This window comes from Cephus cinctus, unplaced genomic scaffold (assembly GCF_000341935.2).
Source record: "Cephus cinctus unplaced genomic scaffold, Ccin1 Ccin1_scaffold0693, whole genome shotgun sequence".
Taxonomy (NCBI): Eukaryota; Metazoa; Arthropoda; class Insecta; order Hymenoptera; family Cephidae; genus Cephus; species Cephus cinctus.
Genome location: NW_014333316.1, coordinates 514,748 through 531,984, shown reverse-complemented (window position 1 = coordinate 531,984; position 17,237 = coordinate 514,748). Strand labels below are relative to the sequence as shown.

At 37.5% G+C, this 17,237-nt stretch overlaps 3 protein-coding genes across 18 annotated transcripts; 1 reads left to right on the top strand and 2 right to left on the bottom strand.

The window, feature by feature from the left end:
* Positions 1-74: 74 nt before the first annotated feature.
* Positions 75-13,219, bottom strand: LOC107269969 (phosphatidylinositol 4-phosphate 3-kinase C2 domain-containing subunit beta). 9 transcript variants are annotated; one of them, XM_015744466.2, is made up of 25 exons: positions 13,004-13,219; positions 12,554-12,876; positions 12,051-12,298; positions 11,765-11,974; positions 11,451-11,688; positions 11,295-11,339; positions 10,848-11,112; positions 10,313-10,533; positions 10,117-10,225; positions 9,874-10,035; positions 9,560-9,789; positions 8,962-9,481; positions 8,686-8,887; positions 8,437-8,610; positions 8,117-8,377; positions 7,861-8,049; positions 7,545-7,776; positions 7,170-7,316; positions 6,413-7,098; positions 6,176-6,332; positions 5,192-5,427; positions 4,905-5,105; positions 2,255-2,451; positions 1,925-2,172; positions 75-1,847 (listed from the first exon to the last, which is right to left on the bottom strand). In XM_015744466.2, the coding sequence occupies exons 3-25, from the start codon at positions 12,296-12,298 to the stop codon at positions 1,674-1,676; spliced, it is 5,352 nt and encodes a 1,783-aa protein (XP_015599952.1). In that variant the 5' UTR covers positions 12,554-12,876; positions 13,004-13,219; the 3' UTR covers positions 75-1,673. The 9 variants fall into 9 exon arrangements, with proteins under 9 accessions (XP_015599952.1, XP_024943127.1, XP_024943128.1 ...); XM_025087359.1 differs by having other exon boundaries at positions 12,675-12,876; XM_025087360.1 differs by having other exon boundaries at positions 7,551-7,776; positions 12,675-12,876.
* Positions 2,515-4,900, top strand: LOC107269976. Of its 7 annotated transcripts, none has more exons than XM_015744485.2 (4): positions 2,515-3,359; positions 3,449-3,661; positions 3,844-4,234; positions 4,295-4,900. In XM_015744485.2, the coding sequence occupies exons 3-4, from the start codon at positions 3,968-3,970 to the stop codon at positions 4,502-4,504; spliced, it is 477 nt and encodes a 158-aa protein (XP_015599971.1). In that variant the 5' UTR covers positions 2,515-3,359; positions 3,449-3,661; positions 3,844-3,967; the 3' UTR covers positions 4,505-4,900. The 7 variants fall into 7 exon arrangements, with proteins under 7 accessions (XP_015599971.1, XP_024943137.1, XP_024943136.1 ...); XM_025087369.1 differs by having other exon boundaries at positions 2,521-3,359; positions 3,509-3,562; positions 3,632-3,661; positions 3,844-4,900; XM_025087368.1 differs by having other exon boundaries at positions 2,521-3,359; positions 3,449-3,562; positions 3,632-3,661; positions 3,844-4,900.
* A 144-nt stretch (positions 13,220-13,363) lies between the features above and the next one.
* LOC112494670 (probable cytochrome P450 6a14) lies at positions 13,364-17,205 on the bottom strand. 2 transcript variants are annotated; one of them, XM_025087366.1, is made up of 4 exons: positions 15,682-17,205; positions 14,513-14,734; positions 14,190-14,441; positions 13,364-13,999 (listed from the first exon to the last, which is right to left on the bottom strand). In XM_025087366.1, the coding sequence occupies exons 1-4, from the start codon at positions 16,598-16,600 to the stop codon at positions 13,833-13,835; spliced, it is 1,560 nt and encodes a 519-aa protein (XP_024943134.1). In that variant the 5' UTR covers positions 16,601-17,205; the 3' UTR covers positions 13,364-13,832. The 2 variants fall into 2 exon arrangements, with proteins under 2 accessions (XP_024943134.1, XP_024943135.1); XM_025087367.1 differs by having other exon boundaries at positions 15,967-17,205.
* Between the last annotated feature and the right edge of the window lie 32 nt (positions 17,206-17,237).

The following is a 17,237-nucleotide window of genomic DNA, read 5'->3' as shown; positions in this document are numbered from 1 at the left end:
AAGTTCAGTCAGATTGGTTATTTTCTACGTTTTCAAAGAAAATATGAATGAAAGGATTTTTATGATGTAAGAAATCACATTATTTATTTATTTATTTCTTAAATTATGCTGTTTGCGATCAAACACGTGTAAATTCACCTAACAATACACAATAAGCGCACATGCTATAATTAAATCAGGTATATCTAATGGTTTTAATTGATTTATTTTCGATGCGAAACTAAAAAAATTGGAAAACCATATGAACGCAACGATTCTTGCCTTCAGTCTGATATTCCAGTATGATTCTGTGAACGACGTCTAATTTTAATTAGAATGATTTCATTGCAAATAAATTATATATCGTGTAAAATTGTATAACGTGTGTATATAGATGTAACTGAAAGCGCTAGACATCTGTAAAAGCACATGATTAATAGGCAAATGTCATTAAAATATGTGTAAAAAGGGATAAACAGCGTGTTTGCTTTTGAAAATATCTTGGGTAATAATAAATATTAGTCATAGAATGACTATGATTCCTTGGTATTACAGATTACCAGAATCTAAGTTGATCAATTAAAAAAAAAAGTGTATGTTCAGGCCGTTTTGCCTTGAATTTATATTAGAATATTCTATAAAGTTTGTATATACGAAAATATCATTAAATATTAATTATAAATTCACAATTCGATTAGGCGTCCTCAGCCAAGTTTTATATCTCTATCCCGCACGTTCACCAGGACCTTCTCCAATCATAATTCATCTCTTCTCGTCTCATCACATACATTTTGGCTAGATCGATTCGTTCAGCACATAAACTAATGGATTTAAATACTGTTGTACAAAAAATCGATCCGATTAAATTTATCTACAAAGAAATTCATTGATTGTACATGGCGTGAAGCGCTAATTAAAAAGCAAAGACATTATATCAGAAGTAGTTCTTCTGATTGAATATTGAAAAACGTATAAAATAATAATAAGTATATGAAGTTGCTCTAAATCAAAGAGCCCATTCATTACTGACACACATAATCGTAAGGCACGATTACAGGGTGCGTACATTTTTCTATATACAATTTGGAATTATAAGTATTGACAAAGACGCCATGAATAAATAGTCATCACAACGGAAAAAGTAATAAGAAAGAAAATAGGTTAACCACGGAGAATACCCAATGCAAGTGGAAAGAATTACATTTGCAGGTGGCGAGTTTTGCCTGATGGCTGAAAGACAAAAAAAAAGTGTATAAGAAACAATTGAACTCTTTCGCCCTTTGATAAAAATTCATATACTCGAGGAATATTACTCTGATTTTGAGTGCTATTGTGATCATTATTCCCTTTAAAATAATATCTAGTGAAGAGTTCAGGAAAATTCTATCAATGCCTGGTGCGCTAGAATCTGAATAATATATCAACTTGTTACGATTCTGGGTATTTGTCATGATCCGATTCGATCACATACGAAACCTACATTTGAATGTATAATCACATATTGTACCAGTCATACACCTAGAACAATAAAAAATAAGTGCTGACCGAACAAGAAGTTTGTGAATTCTGTTTCTATCTACTTCTTTGTAGTTACTTGTGCGCCACAACGGAGAATGTAGATCTCATGATAGATTCGATTAAGAGTCTAAAATGGGAAGCTTCTCTTGTAATATTTCTGATTGAAAAAGTTGTGTCTATCGAACACTACCCAGTGGAAACCATTCGACAGTTTCACTAGTCAAATTCAGACGACCTAATGGTAATCTGATACCACCCAGAAATTCATTTTCTTGAAGGGTATCGTGATTCCAGATGGTAGCTTCCAAAGTTCTCTCCTTAATAACTTCTATTGGCATCCTGTACTCCAGCTAAAATTGAAAGTTGCGTATAAATTGAGATACCCCTATCATATTTATGATACTCATTCCTTAAATCGTTGACTTACCATTTCCATAAACGAGGGATGACAATTTTTCTTCACAACTTTTGTCTTACGCTTTGTCGCTTTCGTCGAGTCTGGCTTCAGGTATACCTTGACATATGTATTTGGTTCTTGGGCATTTGCCACTTTTGGTAATCCGCGAGCATGATAGATCATCACGCATAATGTACCACGAGTATAATGAAGAGATAATTTGATTTGTCCACTCTGACCATTTTCCCTGATCTTCTTCTCCGCCCACCAGTTACCAACTAGACATTGTCAAAGGTGTAAATTAGTGTTCTGTCACACTAATAAGGTATATGATATTATAGTACTGAGTTGTGTAATTACCTTTGACTTTACGCAGATGAATATCCGCGTTTTGCTGATCACGTAGTAGAGGATGAAAGAAAGTGTAGACTAGATCGCTCTGGGATATTTCTGGTGCCATTTTAAACAAACTCACTAAGAATTTTTCAATATCGGCACGCCGTTTGTCTGCCACTTGCTTGATATTTGAACGTCCCACACTCATGCCGCTTGGCAAACTGTGAATAAAAAGAATTAGTCATTAAAATAATTTAATAATGAGCTATCAAGAACCAAGATCTTAATATAGGCTTCGTTATAAAAATTAATAACCTGTAAAACTATTACCATTAAGATATAGTATAAAAAGGTGAAAAGCACTAGTCGCAACAGAGATTAGACATCGTGTGAAAGTTTGGAAGATTAATTAATTTCATTATTATTTCTTATATTAATTAATACGGGCAAAGAGAACAGTACCCTGGTTCATTGTACAAGTTGCTTCTACGCTGCATACAGGAATAATTGCGTTCAGTCGATTACAAGAAAACAAAAAATAATAATCGTGAATTTCAATATATTCAAAACCTAATAAAGTTGAGAAGATAACAATAGCTTACGATTTATCATTCGGTATAATGAATCTAATCCTAAAACTATCATATATCAATCAATAACTAAGGAGTCTCTGGATCCAATCATAATGTCTATATATACAAGATGAAGTAGGTATAGTGAGCAGAAATGCTATGTGCAACAATCGACCAATAAACCTTCAGATAAGGAGGTTTAATACTAGGAGTGATAACAGGTATTGGGCAGCTTCTCAGTTTTCTGTCAGCTTCTATCAGGGTCTGACGATTTCACAATAAAAAGTCCTTGTTAATCTGATTGTTTATTACTAAACACAAAAGTTCGATTTTTCCATTTCCTGGACTCCTGAGTAAAAAAAAAAACGGAAAGAAGTTCCATTGATTAAATTCATTGACACATTAAATATGAAAGTCGCAGTGATGCAGTAGAATAGAAAAACCTTCTATTTCGTGTAATAAGTATCAGTAGCGATTCTAATTTGGATTGAATAAAAGTAACATGAGGGATATTACACAAATAAAACTATAAGCTACAGGCGAAAAGAAAAACGTAGGTAAGTGATTGAGTATTTTTAAGAGAATCGATATACGAAAGAGACAATTGTAATTAAAATGAAATAAATGCGTTCATAATACTAAATAGTGATGACTCTTTATCGAGGATTGCCACAAAATGGTATTTTATCTTAATATTGGTTCCAAGATAACGGACAGAGATATGGATTACGCACTATTTATCAAATCAGCAAATCGAAAGGTACGTGAAGAGTACCTGGACATTGGAGAATACCAGACTATTATATATCGGTGAATTACTTTGTCGCAGGATCAAATTTTCTTCTAAGCCATAAAAAAGGTAACAGAAGCTGTCTTATTCGAAATACTAATCTTAATAGTTCTCTTGATAAAACTCCATTATCTTTTGTAAGCGTGTAACATTTAAACCCACCGGCGTCCTTGTCCTAGTTATATTCCTCATTAAAAATTTATTAGTGACAGAACCAAGTTTTTTAACTGACTGCCATTTTATGCAACTAGGTATACGAATGGTGGACTAACTCAGCATTCTATGGCGTTAATGGTTAATGAGGTGTTTTGACAAAGATTAAGAAAAGAGTGTTATCTAATACGGTGGTGTTACTAGTAACAACAAAAAATAACTATGGGTTTCAAGTGGTTTCGTGCGAGAATGAGAATGAATAGGATGCCATCGCATTCATCAGCCGTGGCAGGATCTTACAAGCCAATGTCACAGTTTGATTGCGACTTGATTATTCCTAATAACAATGGAACAACCTTAGGATCAGTGCCCATGCCCATACTGAATAATCCAATGGCTGGATTAAATAATTCCGATGTGGAGGATGGATTCATGAGGAAATTCTCCAAGTCAATGAACGATTTGATTACCCAGGAGGATATCTATACAGTGAGTACTGGACCTCCTAGACATTTGTCAGGAGTATCTTACACGAATTTATCCGAGCAGAGGGTTGAGGTGGCTACACCAAAGCCAGTGGTAAAATCGCACAAGGCGGAGTACAGAAGGAAGAAGGCGCAGGCGCCGGTACCGAAAATGTTGAACAAATTAAATCAGCCTGAGAATAATGGCGCGCAAGTGTTGGACAATAAAAATCGTGGCACCTATGTGACAATCGATAAGCCACGCTCTTCCCAAGAGAGTGACATTGAAATATGACTTGGAGGAACCTTGTTTTGACCTCAGGATGACTGCGGGTTCCTATAAATTGATCGAGATTACTTTCTGTACATACACCATACATCCTTAGACAGGTGTAATGACAATCTGCTAGACTTATGTGACTATTGTTATATATGCTAGGTTCCTTATGGTATTCAATAATGATATTGCGGATGAGTTTATCATTCAGCGTGTAAAAAAAAAATTCACGATCTTTGCCAGATAAATTGCTACGAGAATTTAAAGCTAGCATATGTTCTTTATCGTTGAATTGGTAAAGCTATACATTACGCAAAATTTATGTATTTAAACGTAACCATTGCCGGACTCTAATAAGAGTGATCAATCATTTTGAGTCAAGTCGTTGTTATTAGTAAGAACATGCATAATCGCTTACCTAGCCACTTTGGCGAGCGGAAAATGAATGCAGAGCTTTTGATAGAATTCGCAAAATTCTTTGTAGGAGCGAAATAGGTACGTTGGGTCAGCATGTCCTTTTCTTTGAATGCGCAGAATGTACATGTAATACTTCTCAGGATCATAGCGCTTCTGATATCCGTGCACTTGGACGCTGGTTAATTGTCCTTCTTGTTGCATGCTGCAGACAGAGAATTTGTCAATTAATTTATATCTTAGATCAATTTTTGGTAATGCTTAACTCTAATGATAAATAAAGGAACTCACGTGTAAGTGCGTGGAATGAAAGACAACAGTTCACCGTCATTATGATCACCTGTAAATCTTAGCTGCGCCAGATTGTGAAGGAAGAAGTTGAACTGCGTGAACCAACTCTTCAGAGAACTCTCGATCATCCTAGCGAATGTGGCAGCAGCCTCTGGATTCGTTTGTCCAGGCAGAAGAGCTTTCTGTACGTAGCTCACAGCATCCATGGTAACTCCAGGAATTCCTGAAGATGTCATCTGCGAAGTCGTGTATTCATTCATTTTTATGCCACTCAATCTCTCCTTGAACTTAATGTCGTTCAATTTTTTATCAATGAGATTCATTCTTCGACGCTTTTCAAAAAGCTCCTCTTGCTCCAGTAAATCGTCCATGATCATTAATCAAGATACTTCTGGTCTCGAGCAAATTAATTCAAATTTTCACTTTTTATCATTTACTGGCACTGCTACTGCACGCGATCTCAATACTGAACTATAAACAGCAATTACAACACTTATGGCTCTTTGGAAATGGCTCTACGTGATAACAACTCATTTCATGATAATGCAAGAGGATAAGTCTTTCCGTTGTGGTTTTGTTGTTTTCATGTGTGGGTAGAAAAGCTTGCTATTTACTAACACAGTAACGGAAGACTGGGAATCACAAGAACATCAAGTTTATCAATTGTATTATATAATCTTTTGTGAATTAAAGGCAAAAAACAGAAGTTGATAATACAGTTGCTTTCGAACATTGGCAACGGCCATTCTAGTATTATTGAAGTTAAAAAAAAGTAATATTTTATATTTCCCTTCGTACGTTTAGGCTTTTAAGAAGTAATCACATAGGCTAGCGTACATCCTGTTTTTGATAAGAATGTATAAAAATAATATTCCAGCTTATGTTTGTTTCGGTACAGTAAAGTTACAGGATAAAATCATTGGGTGAATGGGAATTCGCCGAAATATTAAAAGATACATTAGAAATAGAGGAAACAATACATACCAAACCAAAAAGATGAAGTATGAGATTTCCATGTTTCCGCACAACATTGAAGGCTTGACAACACAAATCTACAAAATGATGAAACTTTGCTGAAGGTTTGTCACCTCCGTTAATAACGTAGGCCATGTCAGATGTGAGCACGAAAGGTGTTCTATCCCTATAAAAAAAAGCAATATATAAAAAATTAATAAAGCAATGATCACAATTAACTGTATGAGAAAGATAGTTGTCGTCTACCTCTTGAAGTTTCCAAACATTTGCGCATCTCCGAGGAATTTTCCAAAATCTATGTGAAACAAATGTCCAGACGTTTTCAACATAATGTTATCATTATGTCTGTCACAGATTCCCAATATATAGGTAGCCACACTGTATCCAGCACAGGAGGCTGTGAAATTCTCTACAGCCCTCTCGTATTCCAATTCACTTGGATTGTGCTTCGCCAGCCATTCCGCTATTGGTCGATCCTTGAAAGATCCCGTGAGTCCAAATTCCACTTGAATTTTTCTCAGGGTTTCAGCATTCGTAACCATTTCGATCATACCCCGTTTATGTCCAGTTGGGACACAGGCGAAGGTAACCATTTTGAGATCAAGGCCTTCCTTTAGCCAAAGCTTATCCATTATTCGTACCATTTGAAGTGTCAGCATATCTTGTTGTAAATCATCTCCGACCTTGAATATAGCTGGGCTTATCACGTTATCCGAACTGATGAAATTTATTTTTAATGGCAGCGTAAATGATGGAAAATACGAGCAGGTCTGAACATTGATACCAAAGACTTCTCGACTTGGAGATAGTGGCAAACAGGTGCCATCGTCTTCCATGAGTTGACAGTGTATATTCTGCAAACCAACTTTTAACGCATCCATTCTCAAAGATTCCTTAGTGGTTTTAATGTTTTCGGCAACTTCGTGAAGATTCTATTGAAAAAAAAAAGAAAGATGTATGATTACTATCAAACGAGTCCAACGAATAACATTGAGGAAGGTACCTTGACGAGTAACTGCTGAGTGAGAAAACTATTTCTCAAGGAGTCGCCGATAGCTGCAAGAAGGGCTCGTAACATTAACTGCAATCTTCTTTGGTAGCGAGCATAGCTGATGCTTTTATCGTCCTCAGAAGGTAGTTCAGCGGAATTCTGAAAATCGAAGTATATCTGTCATTCTTAATGCTGTGGATGTACAGGGACTTTTATAGTGAAAGACGTGAAGTGGAAGGTGATGAAGAACTTAATACAATATACTAGCAGTGCAGCTCTTAGAGACAGCAAAGTCAGAGGTAGTAAGTAGAAAGTTAAAGATTTGATAGGTAGGTAAGTAAACGTGCGTTGCAAAATTAATAATGTTACTGAGGATGATCACCCGACCTGTACCTGGGGACTCTGTCCCGGCAGTGCTTGGGTCAACAGCCAGTAAATATGATGAGCGACTCTTGGTGACAGAAGAGCTCTCTCAAGAAGAAATCTAGCGAGTGGTGAAGCCTCGTATGTTTCGTGTTTCAGGGCTTGGAGTAATTGCGGCAAATAGTCCGTTAATTCGTCATTAGTTAGTTCGCGAATCCATCCTACAGCCATTTCTCGCACTTTCATATCCGGGAAGCTAAAAATGAGAAAATTTTAATGTGAAGCTAACGGAGATAGTAGGGACAATTATTTCCCAATTAAGGAACTATAAATAGTTTACCATGGTAATAATAATTGAAGAGCTTGGACGGGTGGTAATGGACTCCATACTCTTAGGGATGCATGAAGATCAGGTAAGCAGGCCCAGTCCCAGCTGTGTGCTGCCAATAGTACTTTTGGTAATGCTTCCGGTCTGTCGTGCAAGTAGTGTCTTTTCTCCCACAAAATCTCCCTCTCATCAACAGGTGGTCTGTAAATGAAATCATATTTTTAAGAGAACGTGATCATTACGGTCTAAATTAAAAAGGATGCTTCACCTGGAGAAGGTATCCTGTTGTGTAATGTCTATCAGTAATTCCTGTGTGTTTTGATCAAGAGAATTAAAATCGAGAGACTCAACGTCGTGATCTCGAAGTTCTGTGGGAAAAAGAACACGTCCACCATAATCTGGCAATTCTAAACCAATAATGGGGTGTGTATCACCATGGGGATGAATACCAGGAGCTGGTGCTGGACCAAGTCTCTTATCTGCGATAGCAGGCCAAAGTGATAAGAAATAACTACCCTGGCTCATCACCCTGGAAGACAAATAAAATTGCATATTTTTATTCAACTATTTTATTCTTGGAAAACTTACCCATCGTAATCAAAGAACTGTATGGCACCCCAGCCAAGTTCTTCCTTCTGCATTGCTCCCTCATTGGAGGCATTTGATTCATGTTCTGTGGGTTGTAATGTGCGACCATAAAGAACCAGGACGAGTCTAGCTTCTCTAGGAACTTGACACACACTGATTCCACGAAATTCCAACCTGTTTCAACCAGAAATTAACGTAAACGTATTTATTATATTATAATGTATGTAGTATCTAACGATTTATTCATACCATGTATTAAATAAAATCCTGGGATAAAAGTTAGAGCTAACTGTCATGGGTTCTGAGAGTACAGGATTGCCAACGGGTCTTGTCCCATGGAATATTTGAGCTGCTACGATGTAGTCATCGTGTTTCCAAGATACAGGTAATCGGTGCAGTGCGCCAACTCTAACTAGTACAGTGTCTATAACTTCTGAGGATACCAAAGAATCTGCGTAACACAACAAGAAAAACTGGTGTCAGTATTTTCTAAATTAAAATAAATTCTATTGTATTATTACATACTTGTTGGAAATTCCCCTCTGCTATTCAATTGAAAGTCCACTCTGAAAGCGTGACAATAAGTTTCTACTAGATCTTGAATGGCGTCCCTGATGTTGTAGCAGTGAGACGCTATGACTTCAGGAAATTTAGTCCGAAGTGTGACAACCGAGTAATCCCCATCCTCGTGCAATACCTCAGGTTTCTTGCACTCAATATTCACAGTGTGAACTTGCGGCAAAAATTGACAGCAAGCATTTACAAAATTATCAACAGCCTCAGTGATCTCATACGTCTCTACTCTTCCCATTAGGGCGCAAATGGCTTTCACTGCCTGAACGACACCACGTGGTTGCAATTGTGGTAAGAGACTAGAACTGTGATTAGTTTTAGCTAATTGTATCGATGCCGTTTCTACCCTCTCCATTTCCTTTTCCACGGTTTCCAATAAAATAAGTAACGTATCATAAGATATTGGTTGTAACGGTTCATTGGGTAGAATATCCTCCAGTTTGAGACACTGATCACGGTTGTCATCTTGAAGCTTTAATAAAAAAATCACCATTATTACACACAATTAATTTTGTTGTATCCTATCCTATATTCCACTTTCTTTACTAACCGTACGAGCAAGGGATCTTTTCATTTGTACTCTAGTCATAATAGCTAACTCGATATCCTTTTCTAGTTTGATACACTGGTGTATATATTCATATTGTGCCAGGGTTGTATTAGGTGCGAGATATTCAGCGAAGCCCCAAACTCTCAGACAATATTTCTCGACGTTTACTGTATCCTCGTCTTCAAGGGAGCAAGCCACGTTAAGAATAACGTGTTCGACGCTGCAGTTCACTGAAGAGTATAGACATTATAAGTTCGACTATTCAGACACTTGTGAATTATAGAGCATCGATGATCGACTAAAATTAAACTCACCGTCGCAAGTAAAGGATATGGACGGAATGGGCTCTTGATCGATACCTGGCAGTTGTGGATGTACGACCAATTTTATGCTAGTACCCTCAGGATATAAATTCTCCATCATCGGGCTGACTACATGACCGATATTGGTACTGGGATCATTAAATGGAAATTCACCTGCACCAATTAAGATTTTGCTTTAGAATAAATTATTATTGATAAAATTTAATTATTGAGCGTTTAAGCTGTCCTACATACCTCGTACGGATTTGATCATTTTGTGAAACGCCTTCAGATCACAATCGAGAAGGGACGCACGTGCCTTTACAACTGTTACGTTTTCGTACAAACGCGTTTGTCGTTTTTGCTAGAAAAGAAAAACAATTTCATGCATTAACTTGTGGCTTATTATTATTCAATTACCATAAAGTAGGTTTTTCTTATTGACACTTACTCTACGGTCCAAGGATGTTCTTCTTCTTTCTATGGTATTCCATGCTGAGGAATTCCTTGGTGGCAGAGGAGGTGGTGCAGCTGGTGATACAGCTGGGGACTTGGCAGATTTCTCGACAGCAACATAAACTGGATCTGAATTGACACTCGCATTTGTGCTGTACATGTAATCAAACGGATCAAATGGATCATATACCGAACCACTAAACTGAGATTCAGTATCTGCAAACAGAATAAATGTATAGTTATAGTATAGTAATATTCATTTGATAGTTATCACGAATTCTTACACTTGTGAAAAAGGCATATTAGGATGGCTGTAATGAATATAAGAATTTCAGGAAATTCAAGAAAATCCATTGAACTAAATAATATTGTGCCAATTTGTTGAAACGTTCTGTAGTCACTGAGGTACCATTTATAACAGAACAGTACATTGCAATTTCTTATCTTGTGATAAGACTTGATTACTCATGATTGTTATTTCAAGCTTCGTAAAAGATAGAAAAAAGATTCATGCGACTAGACTGTCTTACCATCTCTGTATCCTTTATTCGCAGCAGCATTTTCTTCTTCAGTCTTCACCAGCAGAGGATCGAATGCTTCCAGGACGCTGACCCGAACGTTTGTTTTATCCTCGTTTTGCTCGAAAGTGCTTAGATCTATAAGATTACTATTTGTTTTTTTCTCCATTACTTTTAAAACGCTTAGCTGCCCATTGTCCACTGCATATGAGGATTGTGAAACGTTGCTGACTGGTGGTGTCGTACCAGGTCGATAATTCATAGGCAAAGGAGGAATCTGAAACAATTATAAAAACTCAATGAAATCCTCATAGAGTTTCGATATTAATCTTCTATTGAAATTTAAATAAAGCAGTAATGACGTCGATTTGCACACACATTCATACTCAGTCACATAACAAGCGCACATCCCATTTTTGCGATGGCGAATGGGTAAGAGACATGTGCCTAAAAGTGTACCTCTGCGAAGAAATAATTTCTAAAAGCTATGAGATTCCAAGCAGGCTGGAATAATAGAAACTGTATTAGAAGATATAAATTTCCTAAACAGCTGCCGCTATGGTATCTCGCGATATTCTTAAAAAATTTCTAATGCTATTAGGATAAATCACTTGCCTGGGGGACACTGTCGGTGACATTACTGCTAACACTACTTGCTCTTGACATTACTGGACTAATGCCTGGTGTTCCTGGTGTACAGGGTGCTGTTGATGCTCTTGGTCCAGGTGAGGGAGAGTGATAACGAAAATCTCTCGAATGATATGCTGCTGCTGAACTGTTACTTCTCGTTACCCTCGAAGGTCTCCTCAGTAAAGCAGGATGGGTATCCCATTTTGGTTCGACAGGTGCTTTTCTGCAAACAATATTAATATTATAGTGAAACAAAGAAATGATTGTTGGATGATAATTTAAGATTTTATTATACATACGGGGGCGGCGGTGGTGCAACAGAACAATATTGCGCAAGATTGTCCTGCTTTACTGGACTTGTAAAATTAATCAAATCCGTGGAAGGCACTTGATTTGATGCTGCTGAATTTCTTCTTGATGGAATCGGAGGAGGTGGCGCTATGATAGCAGTAGTTTTTGATTGCCCTGTATTGAACGAACCAGGCCTCGGTCGACTTCTAAGCTGGAACCTGGAGACAAATTATATTTCCCACTTATAGTATCCCTTATTTCCAAACACTGTATCATGAAATCTTAGTCACCTACTTGTCTCCAGTTGCAGCACCATCTGTTTCTAATGTACCGCTGTTACTAGCTTGTGTAGTATTCTGCGGTGAGTAAGGTCTCTGCACATGATTAGTATGCTCAAGTTGTTGTTTCTGCAATTTAAATTTTTCCAAGGCCAAACTTTCCAGGCTTAAAGCTTGAGCACGTTCTAAGTCTTCTTGAAACTGTCTATCGTAATCAATCACCGCTGGTCTCTGGGTGTGTGTGTTTCCACCGTAGTTGGACATCTGTAAAAGAATATACATATGTTCTTCAAATTCCAATAGAATTAACAATGCACAAATAAAAAATATAAATTAAACTAAATTAATATTAACCACAGCACAATTAGAATGCCATCAAGTTTAATATAACCATTACAAAAATAAAGTGTCCCTGCTACATTGCCACTACCTCAATCACTATGAGTTAATATCGAGCAGCTGTGTACACAGGCAATAAAAGAATTTTCTTCGAAATTGCATGAAGGCAAAATCGCTTACCGTTATGCCACATAGATTCACAAAGCATCCTCAAATGTTTGGGCAATCCCACACAAAGCTATAAAGCCTTCCAATAAATATATGATTACAGGAAACGCGAGGAGCAGTCAGTGAAATATACCGGAGTAACCATATTCCGAAGTTCAACAGAGTACAGTATTACAACGATAAATAAGTAGCAGGACTGATTTTGGAGTGGTGCTGGACTGGCAATAACGAAAAACTTCTCAGGTGTGGATCAACAATTCATGCTATGTTTACAGTATCCAAGACAGCGTCGCGTGCTCTGATAAGCGTCGGGACGTTCAGGCATTATGTGAATCCTAAGCGAAGAAAAAAGCTCCTGTCATTTTCGATGGTAAAAGTAAGCAGACGAGGAAGTATGAAGGCTTTTTTTTAAATCCTCTATCTATAACGTGATATTGTTTTTTCGTTAAAGTTGTCTCTTACCCTGGCATTATTGTGATGAAATATTATGAATAAATCCACGTACAAACATGGTTAGGATATCTTCAGGGGCACCGTTATTTCAGAGACGTGACATCTCCAGATTTACGGTTCAACAGACTCGTGTGTATTACTGTGAACCAACTGCTTTGAAGTAGTATAGTATGTATTGAAGTTGGTTACGCTTTGGAGCAAGCCTGAACAGTAGTGCGAATCGATGGTCAAAACTCGAACTATACTAGCATCTCTGCGTCGGCAATATAGATCAGTTTGCGCGGAAGCGCTTAACGAAATAGATGGATATTTTTGGTTGGAAGAATGTTTCTTTTTCTTTTTTTTCTGATGGCTAAACCTAAACAGGGATTATTTCCATAAACTCTATTTACAAACAATACATAAATCCCATTACATGTAGGCTTAACGGTGTTATTCGTACCTGAGAACTTATATCAATAAACTGCTCGATAACGTTACATAGCCAAAGAAGTCTTTAATTTAATACATTTGCTTATATATCTGATACCGATAGCTTATGTTAATTAAGTAAAGCATAAATAACGTGTCATGACATCGCGAAGTATAATATTGTACGTGCTCGTGAGGTACATAAACCTTTCCATATTCATATAAACAGACTATGTATATCCCAACGACGATTAAAATTTAGTCATCGCACGCACCATTCTTATGATTTTTAACTGATATTAAGCAGAACAAACAATCATTTATCCATTGCCAATAGACACAAAACTCCTTTGATTGGTTTAGAATATGATAAAGACATACTCCAAATAGTATTGAACTATTTTGACTTCCAATTCTTCAGAGTTATTTATTCCAATGGTGATATCTTCAGCCAGAATCCGCCTTCGCTTGTAGTAACGAGGCTGCGCTTGCTGAATTTAATAGGAACCGTCGTCTTTTCGCAGACTTCCACACGATGATTCTTCACGAATGAAATGATGCCAACCTTCGTCTGAAGAAGCGCGAACCGCATTCCTGAAAATTAACATAGAGTCATACCATAAAAGTATTGTTAAATCATAAAGCGTATACGATAATCAAAGTACAATACGAAGCGGCTTGTCATTAGCTGCTGTCATCGGCGTGGAAGCCAGTGATCAAGAGTTATTGGTAACATGGAAGTATATCATTAAAAAAAAGTATTAAAAAACAGCTTAACAACAACCTATACAGTTTCTTGGACCTTCGCCGAAAGGAAGATAAGTATAGGGATGTCTAGTTCGCTTATTCTCATCGGTAAACCGTTCCGGAATGAATTGTTCCGGATTAGGATAATGATCCGGGTCATGATGCAGTCCATAAGTAGGAATGACGACCCGCATCCCCGCAGGCAGTTCAATCTTTGTGCCCGGTACTTGATAAGGGTATTCGCACCTCCTCGACATCAACGGTGCTGGAGGATACTTCCTAAGTGTCTCTGTGGAATAAAAATAAAATTGCATTTGGTCATAAAACCAACGTTTTATAATATCGTGACATATGTATTACCTTGCACAACCATGTCCAGGTATTTCATCTCTTGTATGGAGTCATAATTGAGTTTTCCATCATGCTTCTCAATCCCTTGTAAAATGTCTTCTCTAAGTTTTTCCTGAATCTGAGGATTCAAGGCCAATTCGTGCAGGCAAAAGGATATTGAGGTGGAGGACGTCTCGTACCCAGCAGCAAAGAAGACAAAGGCTTGGGCTGCTATGGAGTTCTCATCCAGAACTGTAATTGAAAAGTTTAAAAAGATACAGATCTAACCAGTGAGACATGGATTGTTATATGACTGTTTCTATGTTAAGGATAATTTTTCTAGACCTTATGATTCAGAACTGGATTATATTTATGATATTGATATAGTATAAGGATTCAGGCGCAATGTGTGGTATCGTTAATTGCGTGGGATGGTATGCATTTTCTATCCAAGCAATAGGTTAATGTCCGCTTAGGAGGTCGGGGTGAACGAGATAGCGAACAAGTTGCATTCGCGTATTTGTAAATGCTCTTTGAATACATCTGATGTCTTTTGAAGTAATTAGCTGATTGATTTTTCTGTATTAATTGCGTAGTGCTTATCATAAACTCCGTTGTTATCTTGTCAGTGATAATATCTTGAGCGTGAGCGATTTCATGTACAGTGATAATCGCTGTTTGAGAACAGCCAGTGTAATTGCAGTGAAAGTAGATACTTATATTAGTCGAGTTTCGTTTTGGTGAGCTAAGGCGACTGGTTGACGCTGATGATTCTGAGAGAATGCAATTGCAAATTGTAACGATAATACATCAGATGGATACTTTTCATTATTCAGTCTCTGCCGTTACGTTCAATTATTTATTTTTGTGCATGAAATACTATCTTATCAGCTTGTGTTATTATAAAATCGGTGAGAGAACTTGTTAGAATTGATAATAGTAAACATTGTGACCCGTCTACTGTATAAAATTCTCATACTCATTCTCATACAGTAATAGGTTTATCCGGTTGACAGATATTATTACTGTTAGTTACACTTGAGATTGATAAATAATTCGTGGAAATGCTTTTAAAGATCTTCTGATGCGTCAGTCTAATTAATTAAAATGTCAGTATCGCATACCTTAGAATCAGATAATCTGGCGCTTATGAGTGGTACTAATATATTTCGATTAATCCACGAGGTATAATAACGTACCAATGTCTTTAGCAGCCTGAGCATCCTCTTCGTTCAGTCCCTGTGTACTTCCATTATCGCCCTCTAGACTACCCTTGTTCTTCAATTCTATCAGTAGATCCATAAAATCGTGTCTTTTGATAGTGCTCTTTTCACGTTCTCTTATCATCTGCGAGACAACATTCTTGAAGAACGTGGTGACCTCAGGGTGAATTACTTGGACCCCCAAGAGTTTATAGAGTCTTGGCATTGATGTCCGAAGCATCCTCCATAAAGTGGTCTTATAACTAGGTTTTGAAAGCTTACTAGCCATTATCCTGAACTCGGAGTCTTCATTGGCCAGCGCGTTGATTTGTATGCCGAAGGCACAGGAGCCAATGACGTCTATGGTGAATTTGGCAGCTAACTCACGCACCTCGACAGGTGCGCCAGTTGCAGAATGCCGGATGAGCTTCTGAAACTCCTCCGAGCATTCGACCAGGAGGTAGAACATGCGTTTGATTTTTCCAGAGGAGAACGTCGGAGTCAACTTTGACCTGAGACCTTTCCACTTCTTTCCCTCTAGATTGAACAGATGTCCCGATAGCGGATCCTGTGTATTTACTGGTATCCCACGATTGGGAAAGCAGCTGAAGTCCTTGACACAGACACTCTTTACCAGATCCGGATCCCTCAGGATAAATATAGGGGAGCGTACGCGATAGACCCCAAAATATCTCTCATTCTTGAACCAGTTGTACATGTCGTATATGCCGTCTTGCTGGGATTTTTTGAAAAGTAGCAACGGCCCAAAATTTCCCAGTAGGAGAGTGGGTTTTCTGTATGGCACGCCATTGTTAGCCCAAAAGTCAAAGGTCGCAATGAAGTAGAAATAAAGGACTCCAATTAAGAATCCAGTCAATAGGAAGGGGTCCAAAAATTGATTAAATATGTCCATCATCTTCTATTATTAATTATAGATCCAGGATAAAATACTGTGTACAATATCCTATAGTACGATATCCAAAAATATCAGTCTTATATTCTCACGCAGGTCTCCAAACAGTCTATCTGACAGACGTCATGGTTACGCCCGTTATTTCCTTCTAGCTTCGCAGCAGATTAAATTCCAATGTACGCCCTCTTCATATAAAAATATCTCTTTTTCAAATTTATGTATGAATGCCACTCGAGATTACAATACCTCCTGGTGCCAGGAACTCGTCACTTCACATTAAATAATTACAAACTGTGGGTTGTAGTGTTTATAAAAATATATATACAAAATCACTATATGTATTACACAGTCAATATCTTTAAGTAAATGGGCACAAGAAGGTATGCAGCCGGTGTTAGGACACCGTACGAATTTTTCGAGGTTTAAAGTCGCGGACGGGACAGGACGTCTTCTTTGAAAGACTCGCCTCCCACCGACTGGAAGTCAAGAAGCAACGCATGCTTTTATATGTGAGACCTCGCACCAACTACGAGACACGTGGTTATCTTTCTGAACGAAACTCTTCTTCCTTTTTTTACTTACGTTAGAACATCGAATATTTCCTCTGACTAAGAAAGATAGACAGATAACATAAATTTCT

Bases quoted from the DNA above. Each gene is read 5' to 3' on its own strand.
- LOC107269969 (XM_025087359.1), bottom strand. The intron at 11,340-11,450 runs GCAAGTGATTTA...CTATTATTCCAG, and splicing joins TCACCGACAGTGTCCCCCAG to CCTGCTTGGAATCTCATAGC. The intron at 10,226-10,312 runs GTAAGTGTCAAT...TTTCTTTTCTAG, and splicing joins GAACATCCTTGGACCGTAGA to CAAAAACGACAAACGCGTTT.
- LOC112494670 (XM_025087366.1), bottom strand. From the start codon at position 16,600: ATGATGGACATATTTAATCAATTTTTGGACCCCTTCCTATTGACTGGA. The intron at 14,735-15,681 runs GTACGTTATTAT...TTTCAATTACAG, and splicing joins TCAGGCTGCTAAAGACATTG to TTCTGGATGAGAACTCCATA. The intron at 14,000-14,189 runs GTTGTTGTTAAG...GTTAATTTTCAG, and splicing joins AGGTCCAAGAAACTGTATAG to GAATGCGGTTCGCGCTTCTT.
- LOC107269976 (XM_025087369.1), top strand. From the start codon at position 3,968: ATGGGTTTCAAGTGGTTTCGTGCGAGAATGAGAATGAATAGGATGCCA.